Source organism: Enhydra lutris, unplaced genomic scaffold (assembly GCF_002288905.1).
Source record: "Enhydra lutris kenyoni isolate GAN:26980312 unplaced genomic scaffold, ASM228890v2 scaffoldscaffold9, whole genome shotgun sequence".
Taxonomy (NCBI): domain Eukaryota; kingdom Metazoa; phylum Chordata; class Mammalia; order Carnivora; family Mustelidae; genus Enhydra; species Enhydra lutris.
Window position 1 is genome coordinate 55,340,810 of NW_019154093.1, and position 14,053 is coordinate 55,354,862.

General features: G+C 37.3%; 1 protein-coding gene across 1 annotated transcript in view; it reads right to left on the reverse strand.

Annotated features, from left to right (window-relative positions):
* Nucleotides 1–8,634, reverse strand: part of LOC111143136 (guanylate-binding protein 4-like) — a 26,137-nt gene extending 17,503 nt beyond the window's left edge. Inside the window, exons 1-2 of the mRNA XM_022496635.1 lie at nucleotides 8,518–8,634; nucleotides 4,770–4,965 (exon numbers count right to left, since the gene is read on the reverse strand). Coding sequence (XP_022352343.1) covers nucleotides 4,770–4,959 — 190 coding nt within the window. The 5' untranslated portion in view covers nucleotides 4,960–4,965; nucleotides 8,518–8,634. The remainder of the gene's footprint in view (nucleotides 1–4,769; nucleotides 4,966–8,517) is intronic.
* Between the last annotated feature and the right edge of the window lie 5,419 nt (nucleotides 8,635–14,053).

Consider the following 14,053-nt stretch of genomic DNA (forward strand, 5'->3'; position numbering starts at 1 on the left):
TAAAATCATGAATGAAAGAGGAGAGATCACAACCAACACCAAAGAAATACAATTATAAGAACATACTATGAGTAACTCTACACCAACAAATTTGACAATCTGGAAGAAATGGATGCATTCCTAGAGACATATAAACTACCACAATTGAACCAGGAAGAAATAGAAAACCTGAACAGACCCATAACCAGTAAGGAGTTTGAAACAGTCATCAAAAATCTCCAAACAAACAAGAGCCCAGGGCCAGGCAGCTTCCCAGGGGAATTCTAACAAACATTTAAAGAATTATTAATACCTAGTCTCCTGAAACTGTTCCAAAAAACAGAAATGGAAGGAAAACCTCCAAACTCATTTTATGAGGCCAGCATCACCTTGATCCCAAAACCAGACAAGGATCCCATCAAAAAAGAGAATTACAGACCAATATCCTTGATGAATACAGATGCGAAAATTCTCACCAAAATACTAGCCAATAGGATCTAACAGTACATTAAAAGGATTATTCACCATGACCAAGTGGGATTTATTCCTGGGCTGCAAGGTTGGTTCAACATCCACAAATCAATCAATGTGATACAATACATTAATAAAAGAAAGAACAAGAACCATATGAAACTCTCAATAGACGCTGAAAAAGCATTTGACAAAGTACAGCATCCCTTCCTGATCAAAACTCTTCAAAGTATAGGGATAGAGGGCACATACCTCAATATTATCAAAGCCATCTATGAAAAACCCACCGCAAATATCATTCTCAATGGAGAAAAACTGAAAGCTTTTCCGCTAAGGTCAGGAACATGGCAGGGATGTCCATTATCACCACTGCTATTCAACATAGTACTAGAAAACCTAGCCTCAGCAATCAGACAACAAAAAGAAATTAAAGGCATCCAAATCAGCAAAGAAGAAATCAAACTATCACTCTTTGCGGATGATATGATACTATATGTGGAAAACCCAAAAGACTCCACTCCAAAACTGCTAGAACAGGAATTCAGTAAAGTGTCAGGTTGTAAAAGCAATGCACAGAAACCATTTCTCTACAACAACAACAAGACAGAAGAAAGAGAAATTAAGGAGTCAGTCCCATTTACAATTGCACCCAAAACCATAAGGTACTTAGGAATAAACCGAACCAAAGAGGCAAAGAATCTATACTCAGAAAATTATAAAGTACTCATGAAAGAAATTGAGGAAGACACAAAGAAATGGAAATGTTCCATGCTCCTGGATTGGAAGAACAAACATTGTGAAAATGTCTATGATACCTAAAGCAATCTACACTATTTAATGCAATCCCTATCAAAATCCCATCCACTCTTTTTCAAAGAAATGGAACAAATAATCCTAAAATTTATATGGAACAAGAAAAGACCTCGAATAGCCAAAGGAATATTGAAATAGAAAGCCAAAGTTGGTGGAATCACAATTCTGGAGTTCAAGCTCTATTACAAAGCTATCATCATCAAGACAGTATGGTACTGGCACAAAAACAGACACATAGATCAATGGAACAGAATAGAGAGCCCAGAAATAGACCCTTAACTCTATGGTCAACTAATCTTCGACAAAGAGGGTAAGAATGTCCAATGGAAAAAAGACAGCCTCTTCAATAAATGGTGTTGGGAAAATTGGACAGCCACATGCAGAAAAATGAAATTGGACGATTTCCTTACACAAAAATAGACTCAAAATGGATGAAGGGCCTCAATGTGAGAAAGGAATCCATCAAAATCCTTGAGGAGAACACAGACAGCAACCTCTTTGACCTCAGCCGCAGCAACTTCTTCCTAGGAACATTGCCAAAGGCAAGGGAAGCGAGGGCAAAAATGAACTATTGGGATTTCATCAAGATCAAAAGCTTTTGCACAGCAGAGGAAACAGTTAACAAAACCAAAAGACAACTGACAGAATGGGAGAAGATATTTGCAAACGACATATCAGATAAAGGGCTAGTGTCCAAAATCTATAAAGAACTTATCAAACTCAACACCCAAAGAACAAATAATCCAATCAAGAAATGGGCAGAGGACATGAACAGACATTTCTGCAAAGAAGACATCCAGATGGCCAACAGACACATGAAAAAGTGCTCCACATCACTCAGCATCAGGGAAATACAGATCAAAACCACAATGAGATACCACCTCATGCCAGTCAGAATGGCTAAAATTAACAAATCAGGAAATGACAGATGCTAGTGAGGATGTGGAGAAAGGGGAACCCTCCTACACTGTTGGTGGGAATGCAAGCTGTTGCAACTACTCTGGAAAACAGCATGGAGGTTCCTCAAAAAGTTTAAAATAGAGCTACCCTATGACCTAGCATTCGCACTACTGGGTATATACCCTAAAGATAGAAACGTAGTGATCCGAAGGGGCACGTGCACCCGAATGTTTATAGCAGCAATGTCTACAATAGCCAAACTATGGAAAGAACCTAGATGTCCATCAACAGACGAATGGATAAAGAAGATGTGGTATATATATACAAGGGAATACTATGCAGCCATCAAAAGAAATGAAATCTTGCCATTTGCGACAACGTGGATGGAATTAGAGGGTATCATGCTTAGTGAAATAAGTCAATCAGAAAAAGACAACAATCATATGATCTCCCTGATATGAGGAAGTGGAGATGCACCATGGGGGTTTGGGGGGTAGGAAAAGAATAAATGAAAGAAGATGGGATCGGGAGGGAGACAAACCATAAATGACTCTTAATCTCACAAAACAAACTGAGGGTTGCTGTGGGGAGGGGGGTTGGGAGAGGGGGGTGGGGTTATGGACACTGGGGAGGATATGTGCTATGGTGAGTGCTGTGAAGTGTGTAAACCTGGCGATTCACAGACCTGTACCCCTCGGGATAAAAAGACATTATATGCTTATTAAAAAATTAAAAAAACAAACAAAATTTAAATAAATTAAATAAATAAAAAAATTGATTAGTGTTTTTTTTCCCTCACATTTTACATGATTAATTACAGATGATTAAAAAAAAAGAATACTGTGGGCCACCTGGGTGGCCCAGTTGGTTAAACATCTGACTCTTGGTTTTGGCTCAGGTCGTGATCTCATAGTCTTGGGATAGAGCCCTACGTTAGGCTCCACATTCAGGACAGAGTCATTTTGAGATTCTCTCTCCCTCTCCCTCTGCCCCTCCTCCTCTCTCTCTTTAAAATAAATAAATCTTGGGGCACCTGGGTGGCTTTGTCATTAAGCGTCTGCCTTCAGCTCAGGTCATGATCCTAGAGTCCTGGGATGGAGCCCCACATCCGGCTCCTTGCTTGGTAGGGAACCTGCTTCTCTCTCTTCCAATCCCCTGCTTGTGTTCCCTCTCTTGTTGTATCTCTCTCTGTCAAATAAATAAAATCTTTGAAAAAATTAATTAAATTAAATAAATAAATCTTTAGAAAAAAGAATATTGTGGATTAAATAAAAATTTTAGATTTTATGAAGTCGGGGGGAGGAAATAAAGGAGAAATAAAATATTTGCACTAACAAAATAGGAAATACAAACACCAAATAAGTGTGAGAAAGTTCTCAGATTGACTTATAATGAGATATATGCCGTATGACTATACAGTTACCAAAGGGTGGTAAGGGTGTGAAAAAATCTCCATGACTGCTAGTAATCATGTAAATTGTACTTAAAGTTTGAAAAACTGTTTGATATTATCTGGAAAGGCTGAAAACAAATATACTCTGTGATCTTGCAAGTTCATTTCTGTGTATAATCAACAGGGGAAGGTTGAGCACCAGAATATAAGCACAAAAACATTTATGATAGCTGAATTCAGAAACAATAAAATCTGGGACTAATATCAACATCCATTAATAATAAATGGGGAAAAATTGTGATATCTTCATATGATTGCATACTATAAAGCAGTTCAAATAAATAAATTGCATATACATATAAGAAAGTGGATGATTTTTATAAACTTGATGAGAAAATGATATGCAAAAGAATGCATGCAGTATAATTCTAATTACATAAACTTTAAAAGCAGATCAAATTAAACTTTTTTGAAATACATAGACAGTGAAACCATTTTTAATAAGTGCCATGAAAATGAAAAATATTAGTGACCACAGATGGGAATGTGAAAAGTGGGTTGGGCTTTTGATCTTGGTAATGTTAAACTTCTTTACCTGAGCAGTGATAATGCAGGTGATCACTTTTCATTTAATAAATTTATAGTACATGGCTGTTTTATACACTTTTCTGTGTGAGATATAGTTCACTCATTAGAAAATACTGAATACAGAAAGAAAGGGAGTGTAATTTATCAAAATTTATTATGAACAAAAAAATGAATCTTTGCTCCCTTGAGATTTGGGAATAACAGGTTTTTCCCTCCCTCCTTTCTCTTCCTTCCTTTTTCCTTTCCTCTATTTTTCTTGAATACGACACAATAAAATAAAATTTTATGCTGCTGGGAATGATCGTGTAGTTTGGGCAAAAGTGATGCAAAAGAAAGGAAGGGAAGGGATCATAGCAGAAGCTAAGTTCATGAGAGTGGATGGGATCCAGAGGACAAGTAGAAGGGATCTATTGATAGGGTTGGGAGACTCTTCTTTCTTACTAGATAAAAGAATGAGATTTTGTAGAAAGTTTGGGTTGAAGTTGTAGATTTGGTGGTGAGAATTAGAATTTTTCTTCAATGGGAGGAGTTAGGCTCTTCCCTAAGATGACACTAGAAGAACCATGACCAGCCTGCATTATCAATGATTCCAAGCAAATGGCCCCGGTCCCAGGACAACACTCACCATGGTTCTGTCCCACCAGGCGGTTCATCAAGTAGGATTTTCCTGTCCGAGACAGTCCTGCAATGGCCACCACCACCACAGGCTGAGATATATTGTTAAGAATCTCTAGTGCTTCTGGATTCACTGTCAGCTGCTCTTTCTGGTTTTCTACCAGGCAGATGGGGGCCGTCATGGTGGGTCCAGATGCCATGGTGACCTGTAATCCAGAAGAGCTGTTCAATATAACACAAGAGCCCAAAGTCCCCTCTGTTGGTCATACAAACTATACACCTATCAGCTTTCTGTTTATGGAATATAGACACCATTTCTAAGGGTAAATTATGCACCCTAGTTAGTGTGTCAAAGCTTGAGACAGAAGCCTTTCATCTCTTATTAATCTTAAAATGAATCTTAAAATAACCATATACAGGAGATGTATAAAATGAATATAACAAAGAAAGCAAAGGATGGAGATGGAGACCTGAGAAAACCAGTATGTTGGGGGTAAGGCAGAATGAAACATAAAGATAGATGAGAAGAGTAGTCAGAAGAGTTTCTAAGAGTTCCAGGACAATATGGTGGCTCATCAGTTCTGCAAATATTTATTGAGTGCAGCTGTGCTGTACTGTTCTAGGTGCTCAGTATCCAGAAGTGAACAAGTGGCTGAAACTCTTGCCTCGTGGAGTTCTAGACTAGTAAGGACAGTCAGGTAATCAACAAAACAAATGAGCGAAGATACGTGTTAGATGATAGTGAGTGGTCTGGAGAAAAGTAAGCAGGGAATGAAATACACAGCAATGGATAGGGGTTGGAATTGGAATTGGAATTGGAATTGGAATGGGGGTGGAATTATATACAGAATATTCCAAGAAAGAGACAAAATGAAGGTAATCAGTGTCTGTGATGAGGACAGATTTCATGAAAGGGCAGTAACATGAAGCAGATTGGTTGGGGGAGTGAGCGTAAAAGAAGGGAGAAGAAATAATAATGCAGCTTGTCTCAACATGCAAGATCTCTATACATTGTGCTTAAAGAAATATATGGGTCCAGGATTCATTCATGTAACTGGAAAATATTTCTCATTTATAAGTTTACAACAAAGAGAACCAGTTGTAAAGATGTTTAAGGATCTTCCCGGATCTGACAGAGTCCCACGTCTGAGCTAGATTCTGCCTTGGTTGTTTTCGTCTAAATGAATGGAACATTCCATCATACCAAAAGATAGAGATCTGCCAAAGAACATTTGCTGTGCCTTTAGTCCAAGATAATGCTTAGTAACATTCACGTGTCCCCACACTGCTTCCAGCCCTCTGCCTTAGGTGGGGTTACTTGAATAGTCATTCAAGCAGTATGGGACTCAAAGTGGTAGGAGCTCTCATGTACAAAGGTACCCCTATGAGGGCATTCCCACAAGTAAATCAATGCTCATTGGGCACAATTCAGCACGTCCTTCAAGAGAGAGAACTGAACTCAGTGCTCTAGATAATATAATCCTGTATATTTGGGGACAGTTGGTGATACACAATTACAATTTTCTTAGCTGGTTTGAGACACTAATTGAAATATCAGTCTGTAATCAAGCATGATTTCTGGATAAAGAATGCCTCATTACATAACTTTTCAATATTATATTTGCTTTTCACATTTTGTGGGAATATAAAATATTGTCCATTTGTTTCTTCTGAGAAACAAAGATGATTAACTACATGGCAAATACGCATACATTTTCAGGCACACAAAAGGGATTTGTCAAAGGTGGTAGTAAGAGACTGGGAAATGTAGAGCAGAATTAATTTAGAGCGAGAGCAAAGAGATAAGATTGAGTGAGACAGAGAGAGAAAGATTGAAGATCCTGGTGAGACAGGGATGACTGACAGAGACAGGATCATACTCTGTGTTTGGAGCCCAACTGCCAGGGCACGAATACTGGATCCATCTTTACAAGCTGTGGGACTCCTGGAGAGATATCTCTCTGGGCCTCGGTTTTTTTCATCTGTGAAATGGGAATTCTTATAGTAACTAAATTGTAGGGCCAGTAGAATAAAAACATCCCAGAATACATACATACATACATACAGAACATTTAAAATTATATTTGATACCTAATAAATGCTATGCAAGTATTGCTTAAAAATAAGTATCTAAGCAGCACGTGGGTGGCTCAGTGGGTTAAGCGTCTGCCTTTGGCTCAGTTCATGATCTCAGGGTGAAATTCCAGAAGGCAAAAAATTGGTTTGGGAAAAATGGTGACAATTCTTTCCCACAAATAAAAGCTGGTGTCAAGGAGACAATGATTACTGCAAGCAAATTGTCCCTTGAGAAGCCAGAGTTGGCAGAAGCCGAACCAGCATGAACCACCGACTAGAAGGGTATTACAATGTCAGGTAGGGGCAAAAGAGAGACATGACCAGATGTTAGCACTGATTTGGGAGGGAAAATGTTGTGGTTCAACACTTAAGAGTTCTAATCATTTACTGCCTGGGAGACCTTGAAAAAGGAACCTACCTCTGTAAATCTTGACTTTCTTATCAGTGTTACGGGTTAAAAAAAAAAAAAAAAAGTAATTCCTGCTTAATCCATTACCGTACAGGGCAATAACAAAAACTTCCCAATACATTAAATTTTCCACAGTTAATGTACTGTTTCTATAATGAGCCTGTTAAACTATGGAGTATTGAAGCAACAAGTTCTGTAAACGGGGAATACCAAGAAATAATAAGGTAACTAAAATAGTTTTTCTTAAAAAAAAATCAATCTGATTCTTAACAGACTTATGTGCAATTTCTCTTCTATGGATGGGTGGGAGAAGAGATTAGAAGTAAAACATGAGCTTTGTAATACTGTGTGAGGAGGAAATGTAGAGTTCTCATAATTAATATTTTGAAAAGTTTTGGGGAAGAGATGATATTACAAAATGATTTAAAAAATTTTTTTCATGCAAAGCAAGAAGCTTTATCTCCAAAATAAACAAGTAGAATGAGATAGTTCTATTCTATACAGATAAATGATCATTGGTTTCCTAAGGTACTGTCTGTACGAGTTAACTGGACTGATGGTTAAATGTTCAAAACCTATATTTTTAATAAATACGGCCAGTTATTATTTGTGGGGATTGTGCATTTGGAAACAGTGTATGATGAACAAGCCATATAGTTCCGTCACACAGTTATTTTTAACAGTTGATTAACAATCGATTAGGAAGAATGCCAATGAATTATTCCATGTAATATAGCTTTGTAGTATTTTCAGAATATTGGACGTTATTAATAAAAGAACAATCGACAATCCAAATTTTAGATTCCAATTGTCTCTAAGGTAAGGATCATCTTTTTGTTTTTCCAAAGCTCAGCAGGGCGCAGGCAGGACCTGTCTGAGGGGGAAGGGCGTTGGGAAGTGGAAGGAGCGACCCGACTCTACGCAGGGCCTCTGCGACATGACCGGGGGTCTGGGGTTTGGTTCTTCAGTCTGAGAAGGGGCTTCATCTCCCTTTCTGTGGGTGCGGTGGGATGCACTCCTTCCGTGCAGGGCTTTTTATGCACACCTGGGGGGGACGCCAGAGGAGGAGCCACGCATTCCGGGGACACGGTACGTGCGCGCCGTGGCTTTGCCGCCAAAGCAAAGCGCCCCAAAAGGCACACACCAGCTAGCACCCTCCCGGTTCTTTTGCTGTCTTTGCGACCTGCCAGCGTGGAGTCTGCGTTTGGGAATTTGTTGTTGCTGTTAGTTAGCGGCTATATGCACGGAAGATCAAGGTAAGCAGCGAACTTACCTAGGGCGGGCGCTGCAGTCAGGAGACACGTTCTCAGCTGCCCTCGCCTATCCTTTCGCGCTCCCGCGTCTGGCTTCTACGGAGAGGGTCTGTTCTCTTTAGAACTTAAAGCAAACCGGATATTACAGCCATGCTTTTCATGAAGGTTCGGGATGGAGACCGAAATCGAAATGAGAGGCATTATTCCTGTTCCATCTATGTGGATTTTCACTTCTAGCCTTCAGGATACCTGTGTGAATGAGGCGAAGTTGGACATCTTTGGTTCTCCCGCACCACTTCCTCCTGCACAGCTGGCTTAGGTTTCCTTGGCACCCCCAATAAATACGGAGCAGTGGGACTGAATGTGAGCAAAGTAGGTTGAGAATATTTGAACAACCTTTTCTCTGGGGTACTTTGTCAGGGAGAGGTTTTTGTTTGTCTGTTTTAAGTTTTTACTTGGTTACATGTTCTCTCACTGCCTTTTTTTTTTTTTTTATTAAAAAAAGCGCCCTTCTTGGTATTACATAAGTATTTTAAAAATAACAATAAAATGCATATGTATACATATAAAATTAGGGGATATGTATATATAATTTTGAAATTATTATTTTATAGTTCAGAAATAATCACTATTATTTTAAGTCACAGTTTATCCATTTTTTTTCTCCCTAGGGTGGATGCAGATTTTGGGAAACTGAAGCTTATACATTTTGAGGGTTCATTCAAATACAAAGAAAATTTCACAAGTAGATATTTATTTAAAATGAGCAAAGAAATAGGAACAAAAAAATGTCAAAACCTAACATGCTACAAAAATGTTTTTCTATTATTTTTCTTCTATTACGGTACTCTCTTTCGTATCTGAACTTTAGTATGAGCAATAACTCTGGAAAAATAACAAAAAATATGAATTTAAGGCATTCCATGGTATTGAGCTACAGAACTGGACTATGTAATCAATTACTCTTTTACTACAATGTGTTGCCTTCTGGATGGATAGATAGGAGCTGTGCCATGGAATCTCTATGGCCTTTGGTTCATTGGCTGCTTTCCTCTGCCGAAAATGTTCTGAGTGAACTGAAAAGACAGTGAGAATATTAATTACATTTTTGTTAATATGTTTGTGTGAAATTGGCTCTTTGAAAATAACATGGTAAAAACTAAGTACTAAGAGATATTAGAGATTCATTATTTATAATACTATTAAAAACAATTCCTTAAAACCAGACTTAAGAAAGCTGTTACATGGAATGTGGTATCAGACAACAAATTTCTAATTGTCAATTTTAAAGAGACCCATTTCCTTTGATATGTGATGGAATGCAAGCAATAACATTTATTTTTAATTGTGGTAAAATATATATAACATAATTATCTTAACTTTTTAAGTATACAGTACAGTGTTAAGGATATTCACACTGTTGTGCGTTCACCAGAACTCTTTTCATCTTGCAGAACTGAAATCCTATACCCAATAAATAGTAATTACCAGTTTTCCTCTCTCTCAGTCCCTGGCAGTCACCAGTCTACATTTTCTTTCTATGAACTTGACTACTCTAGCTATCCTGTGTAAGTGGAATTACAGATTTTGTCTTTTTGTGATTGGTTTATTTCACTAAGTCTTATAATCCATATACACAAGATGTCTTTCCATTTATTCTTATCTTCTTTAATTTACCCTTGTTTTATTTATGAGAGAGAAAAAGAGAGAAAGGGGGAGAGAGTGAGAGAGAGCATAAGCAGGGTAAGGGCAGAGGGAGAGGGAGAAGCAGACTCTCCAGGAAGCAGGGAGCCTGATATGGGGCTTGATTCTAGGACCCTGGGATCATGACATGAGCCAAAGGCAGACACTTAGCCAACTGAGCCACCCAGACACCCCATGTCTTCCTTAATTTCTTTCAGCAATGTTTTGTAGTTTTTGAATGTATAAGCCTTTAGTTTCCTTGTTTAAGTTTATTCCTAAGAATTTATTGTTTTTGGTGCTATTTAAAAAAAAAGATTTATTAATTTGAGAGAGAGAGAGAGAGAGAGAGAGAGTATGAGCAGAGGGGAGGCAGAGAGAGAAAGAAGCAGACTCCCTGCTGAGCAGAGAGCCCAATGCAGGGTTTGATCCCAGAACTCTGAGATCACCACCTGAGCCAAGGCAGACACTTAACAGACTGAGCCACCCAGGTGCCCCTGTTTTTGGTACTATTGTAAATGGAATTGGTTTCTTAACTTCCTTTATGATTTGTTTATTGTAAGCTTATAAAAATGCAACTGATTTTGAGTATTAATTTTATATCCTGCAACTTTGCTGAATTCATTAATTATAACTTTTTTGTATGTGAACATTTAGGGTTTTCTGCATATAAGATTATATTGTTTTCAAATAGGGATAATTTTATCTCCTCCTTTCCAGTTTTTTTTCTAGCTCCATTCCACTGTGAAGGATAGGTAGCATGATTTCAATAATTTGAATGTATTAAGACTTATTTTGTGTCCTAACATTAAGTCTACCCTGGACAATATTCCATTTGTACTTGAGAAAACTGTGTATTCTGCTGTTGGGTGTAGAGTTTTGTATATGCTTGTTAGGTCCAGTTGGCTTCTAATGTTGCTCAAGTCCTCTTTCCTTATTGATCTTCTGTCTGGTAACTGTATCCATTCTTGGAAAGTGAGGTATTGATTTTCCTATTGTTATGTAAATGTGTCTGTTTCTTCCTTCAATTCTATCAATGCTTGCTTCATATATTTAGGAGCTCTGATGTTGGGTACATATATATTTACAAATGTTTTATCTTCTTGAGGTATTGATCTCAATACCATAATATAATGACCTTTTTTTTTTGTCTCTTGTAGTCTATTAAAGTCTACTTTGTATGATATTAGTATTTATCCTGCTTTCTTGTCTCTGCTCATCTCCAAAGACGTATTGATGGAATTTCCATAAATGTCGTAGGCTTCTTGATCCAGCACAACAAATCTAGAGAACCAGATGTGAATGTGAACAAAATAGTGGTAGGATGAGACTATCTCAACAGCCTTTTGTCAAGAAGGAAGGATTTTTTTTTTTTAATTGCTTTACTTAGTCATTCCTTTTCTCTTCCCTCCTTTTTGGGAAGAACTTTTATTATTAACGTGTTTTTTTTTCAATAACAAAAAAACATATTTATGTGTGTATATATAAGATCCCTAATTTTATAGTCCAGAGATATTCATTAATATTTTTTCCATTGTCTTCCAGTTTTCTTCTCTGCTTATACTAGGATGGATTTGGAGGGTTTTTTTTGGGGGGGGGGTACCAGGTAAAGCAAAAAAGTACAAAATTTAGAGCTTAATGGTCTAACTCAAAAGTATATGCAACAGTAACACAGATGGATGTCTTTAAGTCCTGAAATTGAACATAGTAGCTTCAAAACTTAAACCCTAGCTGGGCTAAGTATAGGGGACATGCATATCTTGAAAAAAAAAAAGGTTTTATAGAAGAAAAGGTGAACACATGACTCAAGTCCTATGAAGACAATCCTTCAGCCAACTTGGTTAAAATCTTCTCTCTGTCTCTTTTGTTTTTGTTCATGAGGAGGCTATAAAAACGCCAAGTCCTGAGATGAAGAATTTAAAGCTAGTAATTTTTGCCCAAAAGATCTAAAAAATTATTTTTATTTATTATTTGTACTTAATATTTTATATATTTTAAATTTAACATTTATATTTTACAATTTTATTTATTTACAATTTTATATATAAAGTATGTATTACCTTAAAAATGGTAAGGTTATTATTATTTTATAATGTAAGAAAATAAATTTGGAGTTTTTCTTTTAACTTCCCAGGTTTGTAATTGCTATGGAAAAAATCTCTTAAAGTTTAAATTTAAAATTATAGACAAGTCATAATGAGAGTATAATATTGGTAATGAAAGAATGGTTGAATAGTTTCCTAAATTTATTTATGGAATTTATGGAAATAAATGAGACAATTTAGCTAAAATGAAGTTTTTCATGTTATACTACTTTAACTCCAAAAATAATGATGTTATTTTAGAAACTGTTTATTTGATGGAAATTCTCAGACAGGAAGAGTCTCATTTTAACATCCTACTATACAACATTTGGTTACAAAGCTATAGATACTCTAGCTCTTCTGAAGGGACACAAACTTAAAGCAGTTTCTGTTTAAAAAATCTATTTAAGGCAATTCTGCCACTGAGAAAAATGTGTGTACAAAGGAAACAAGATTCACATGCTTAAAGAATTCTAGAATCAGAGAGGGTCAGCATGGTGATTTAACTATAAAAATCAACCCGAACTAAAAGCATGTTGGATGTTGTTGAGCATTGAAAAAACCACAGCTTTTAAGTCTTTAATCCACTTTTTAAGAGATTTTATTTCTTTTTTTGAGAGAGAGAGAAATTAAGAGAGAGTGCAAGTAGGGGGGAAGGGCAGAGGAAGAAGCAGTCTTCCCCTGAGCAGGGAGCCGGATGTGGGGCTCCATGTGGGGCTCTATCCCAGGACCCTGGCATCACGACCTGAGCTGAAGGCAGAAGCTTAACTAACTGAGCCACCCAGGTGCCCCAGTCTTTCATCCATTTTCAGTTTATTTTTGCATATGATGTGAGGTAAGTGTCCAATTTCCTCCTTCTGTATGTGGATATCCAGTTTTCAGAGGCTATCCTTTCCCTATTGTGTATTCTTGCTACTTTTGTTGAAGATCAGTTGGCCTTAGATGTGTTTTTTTCTAGCCTCCATATTCCATTACATTAGCCTAAATGTTGGCTTTTATGCCAGTATATACTGTTCCTATTATTGCAGATTCTTAATATATTTTGAAATCAGGAGATGTGATGCTGTTAGCTTAGTTCTTGCTCAAGATTGCTTTGATTATTCAGGGTCTTTTGTGACTCTACACAGGTTTTAGGGTGATTTTTCTATTTCTGCACAGAATACCACCGGAATTTGCATAGGTATTGCTTTGAATATGTAGATCACTTTGGGTAGTATGGACCTTTTCACAATATTAATTCTTCTAATCCCTGAATGTGAGATGTCTTCCCATTTGTGTCTTCTTTATTTTCCTTCATCACTGATTTATAAGTTTCAGTGTACAAATCTTTTACCTCTTGGGCAAAATTTATTTCTCAGTATTTTATTATTTTTACTGTTACTGTGAATGGTAGGTTCCTCAGAAAATTAAAAACAGAACTATTATATTACCCAGCAAGCCAGCCCCTGGGTATATATCCAAAGGAAATGAAATCAGGATCTCAAAGAGATATTTGCATCCCTGTGTTCACTGAAACATTATTCACAATAGCCAAGATATGGGAACAATCTAAATGTCCACCAATCAATAAAGGGATAAAGAAAATGTGGCATATGAGGGATGCCTGGGTGGCTCAGTTGGTTAAGCAGCTGCCTTCGGCTCAGGTCATGATCCCGGCGTCCTGGGATCGAGTCCCACATCGGGCTCCTTTCTCGTCAGGGAGCCTGCTTCTCCCTCTGCCTCTGCCTGCCATTCTGTCTGCCTGTGCTCGCTCTCTCTCTCCCTCTCTCTCTCTGACAAATAAATAAATAAA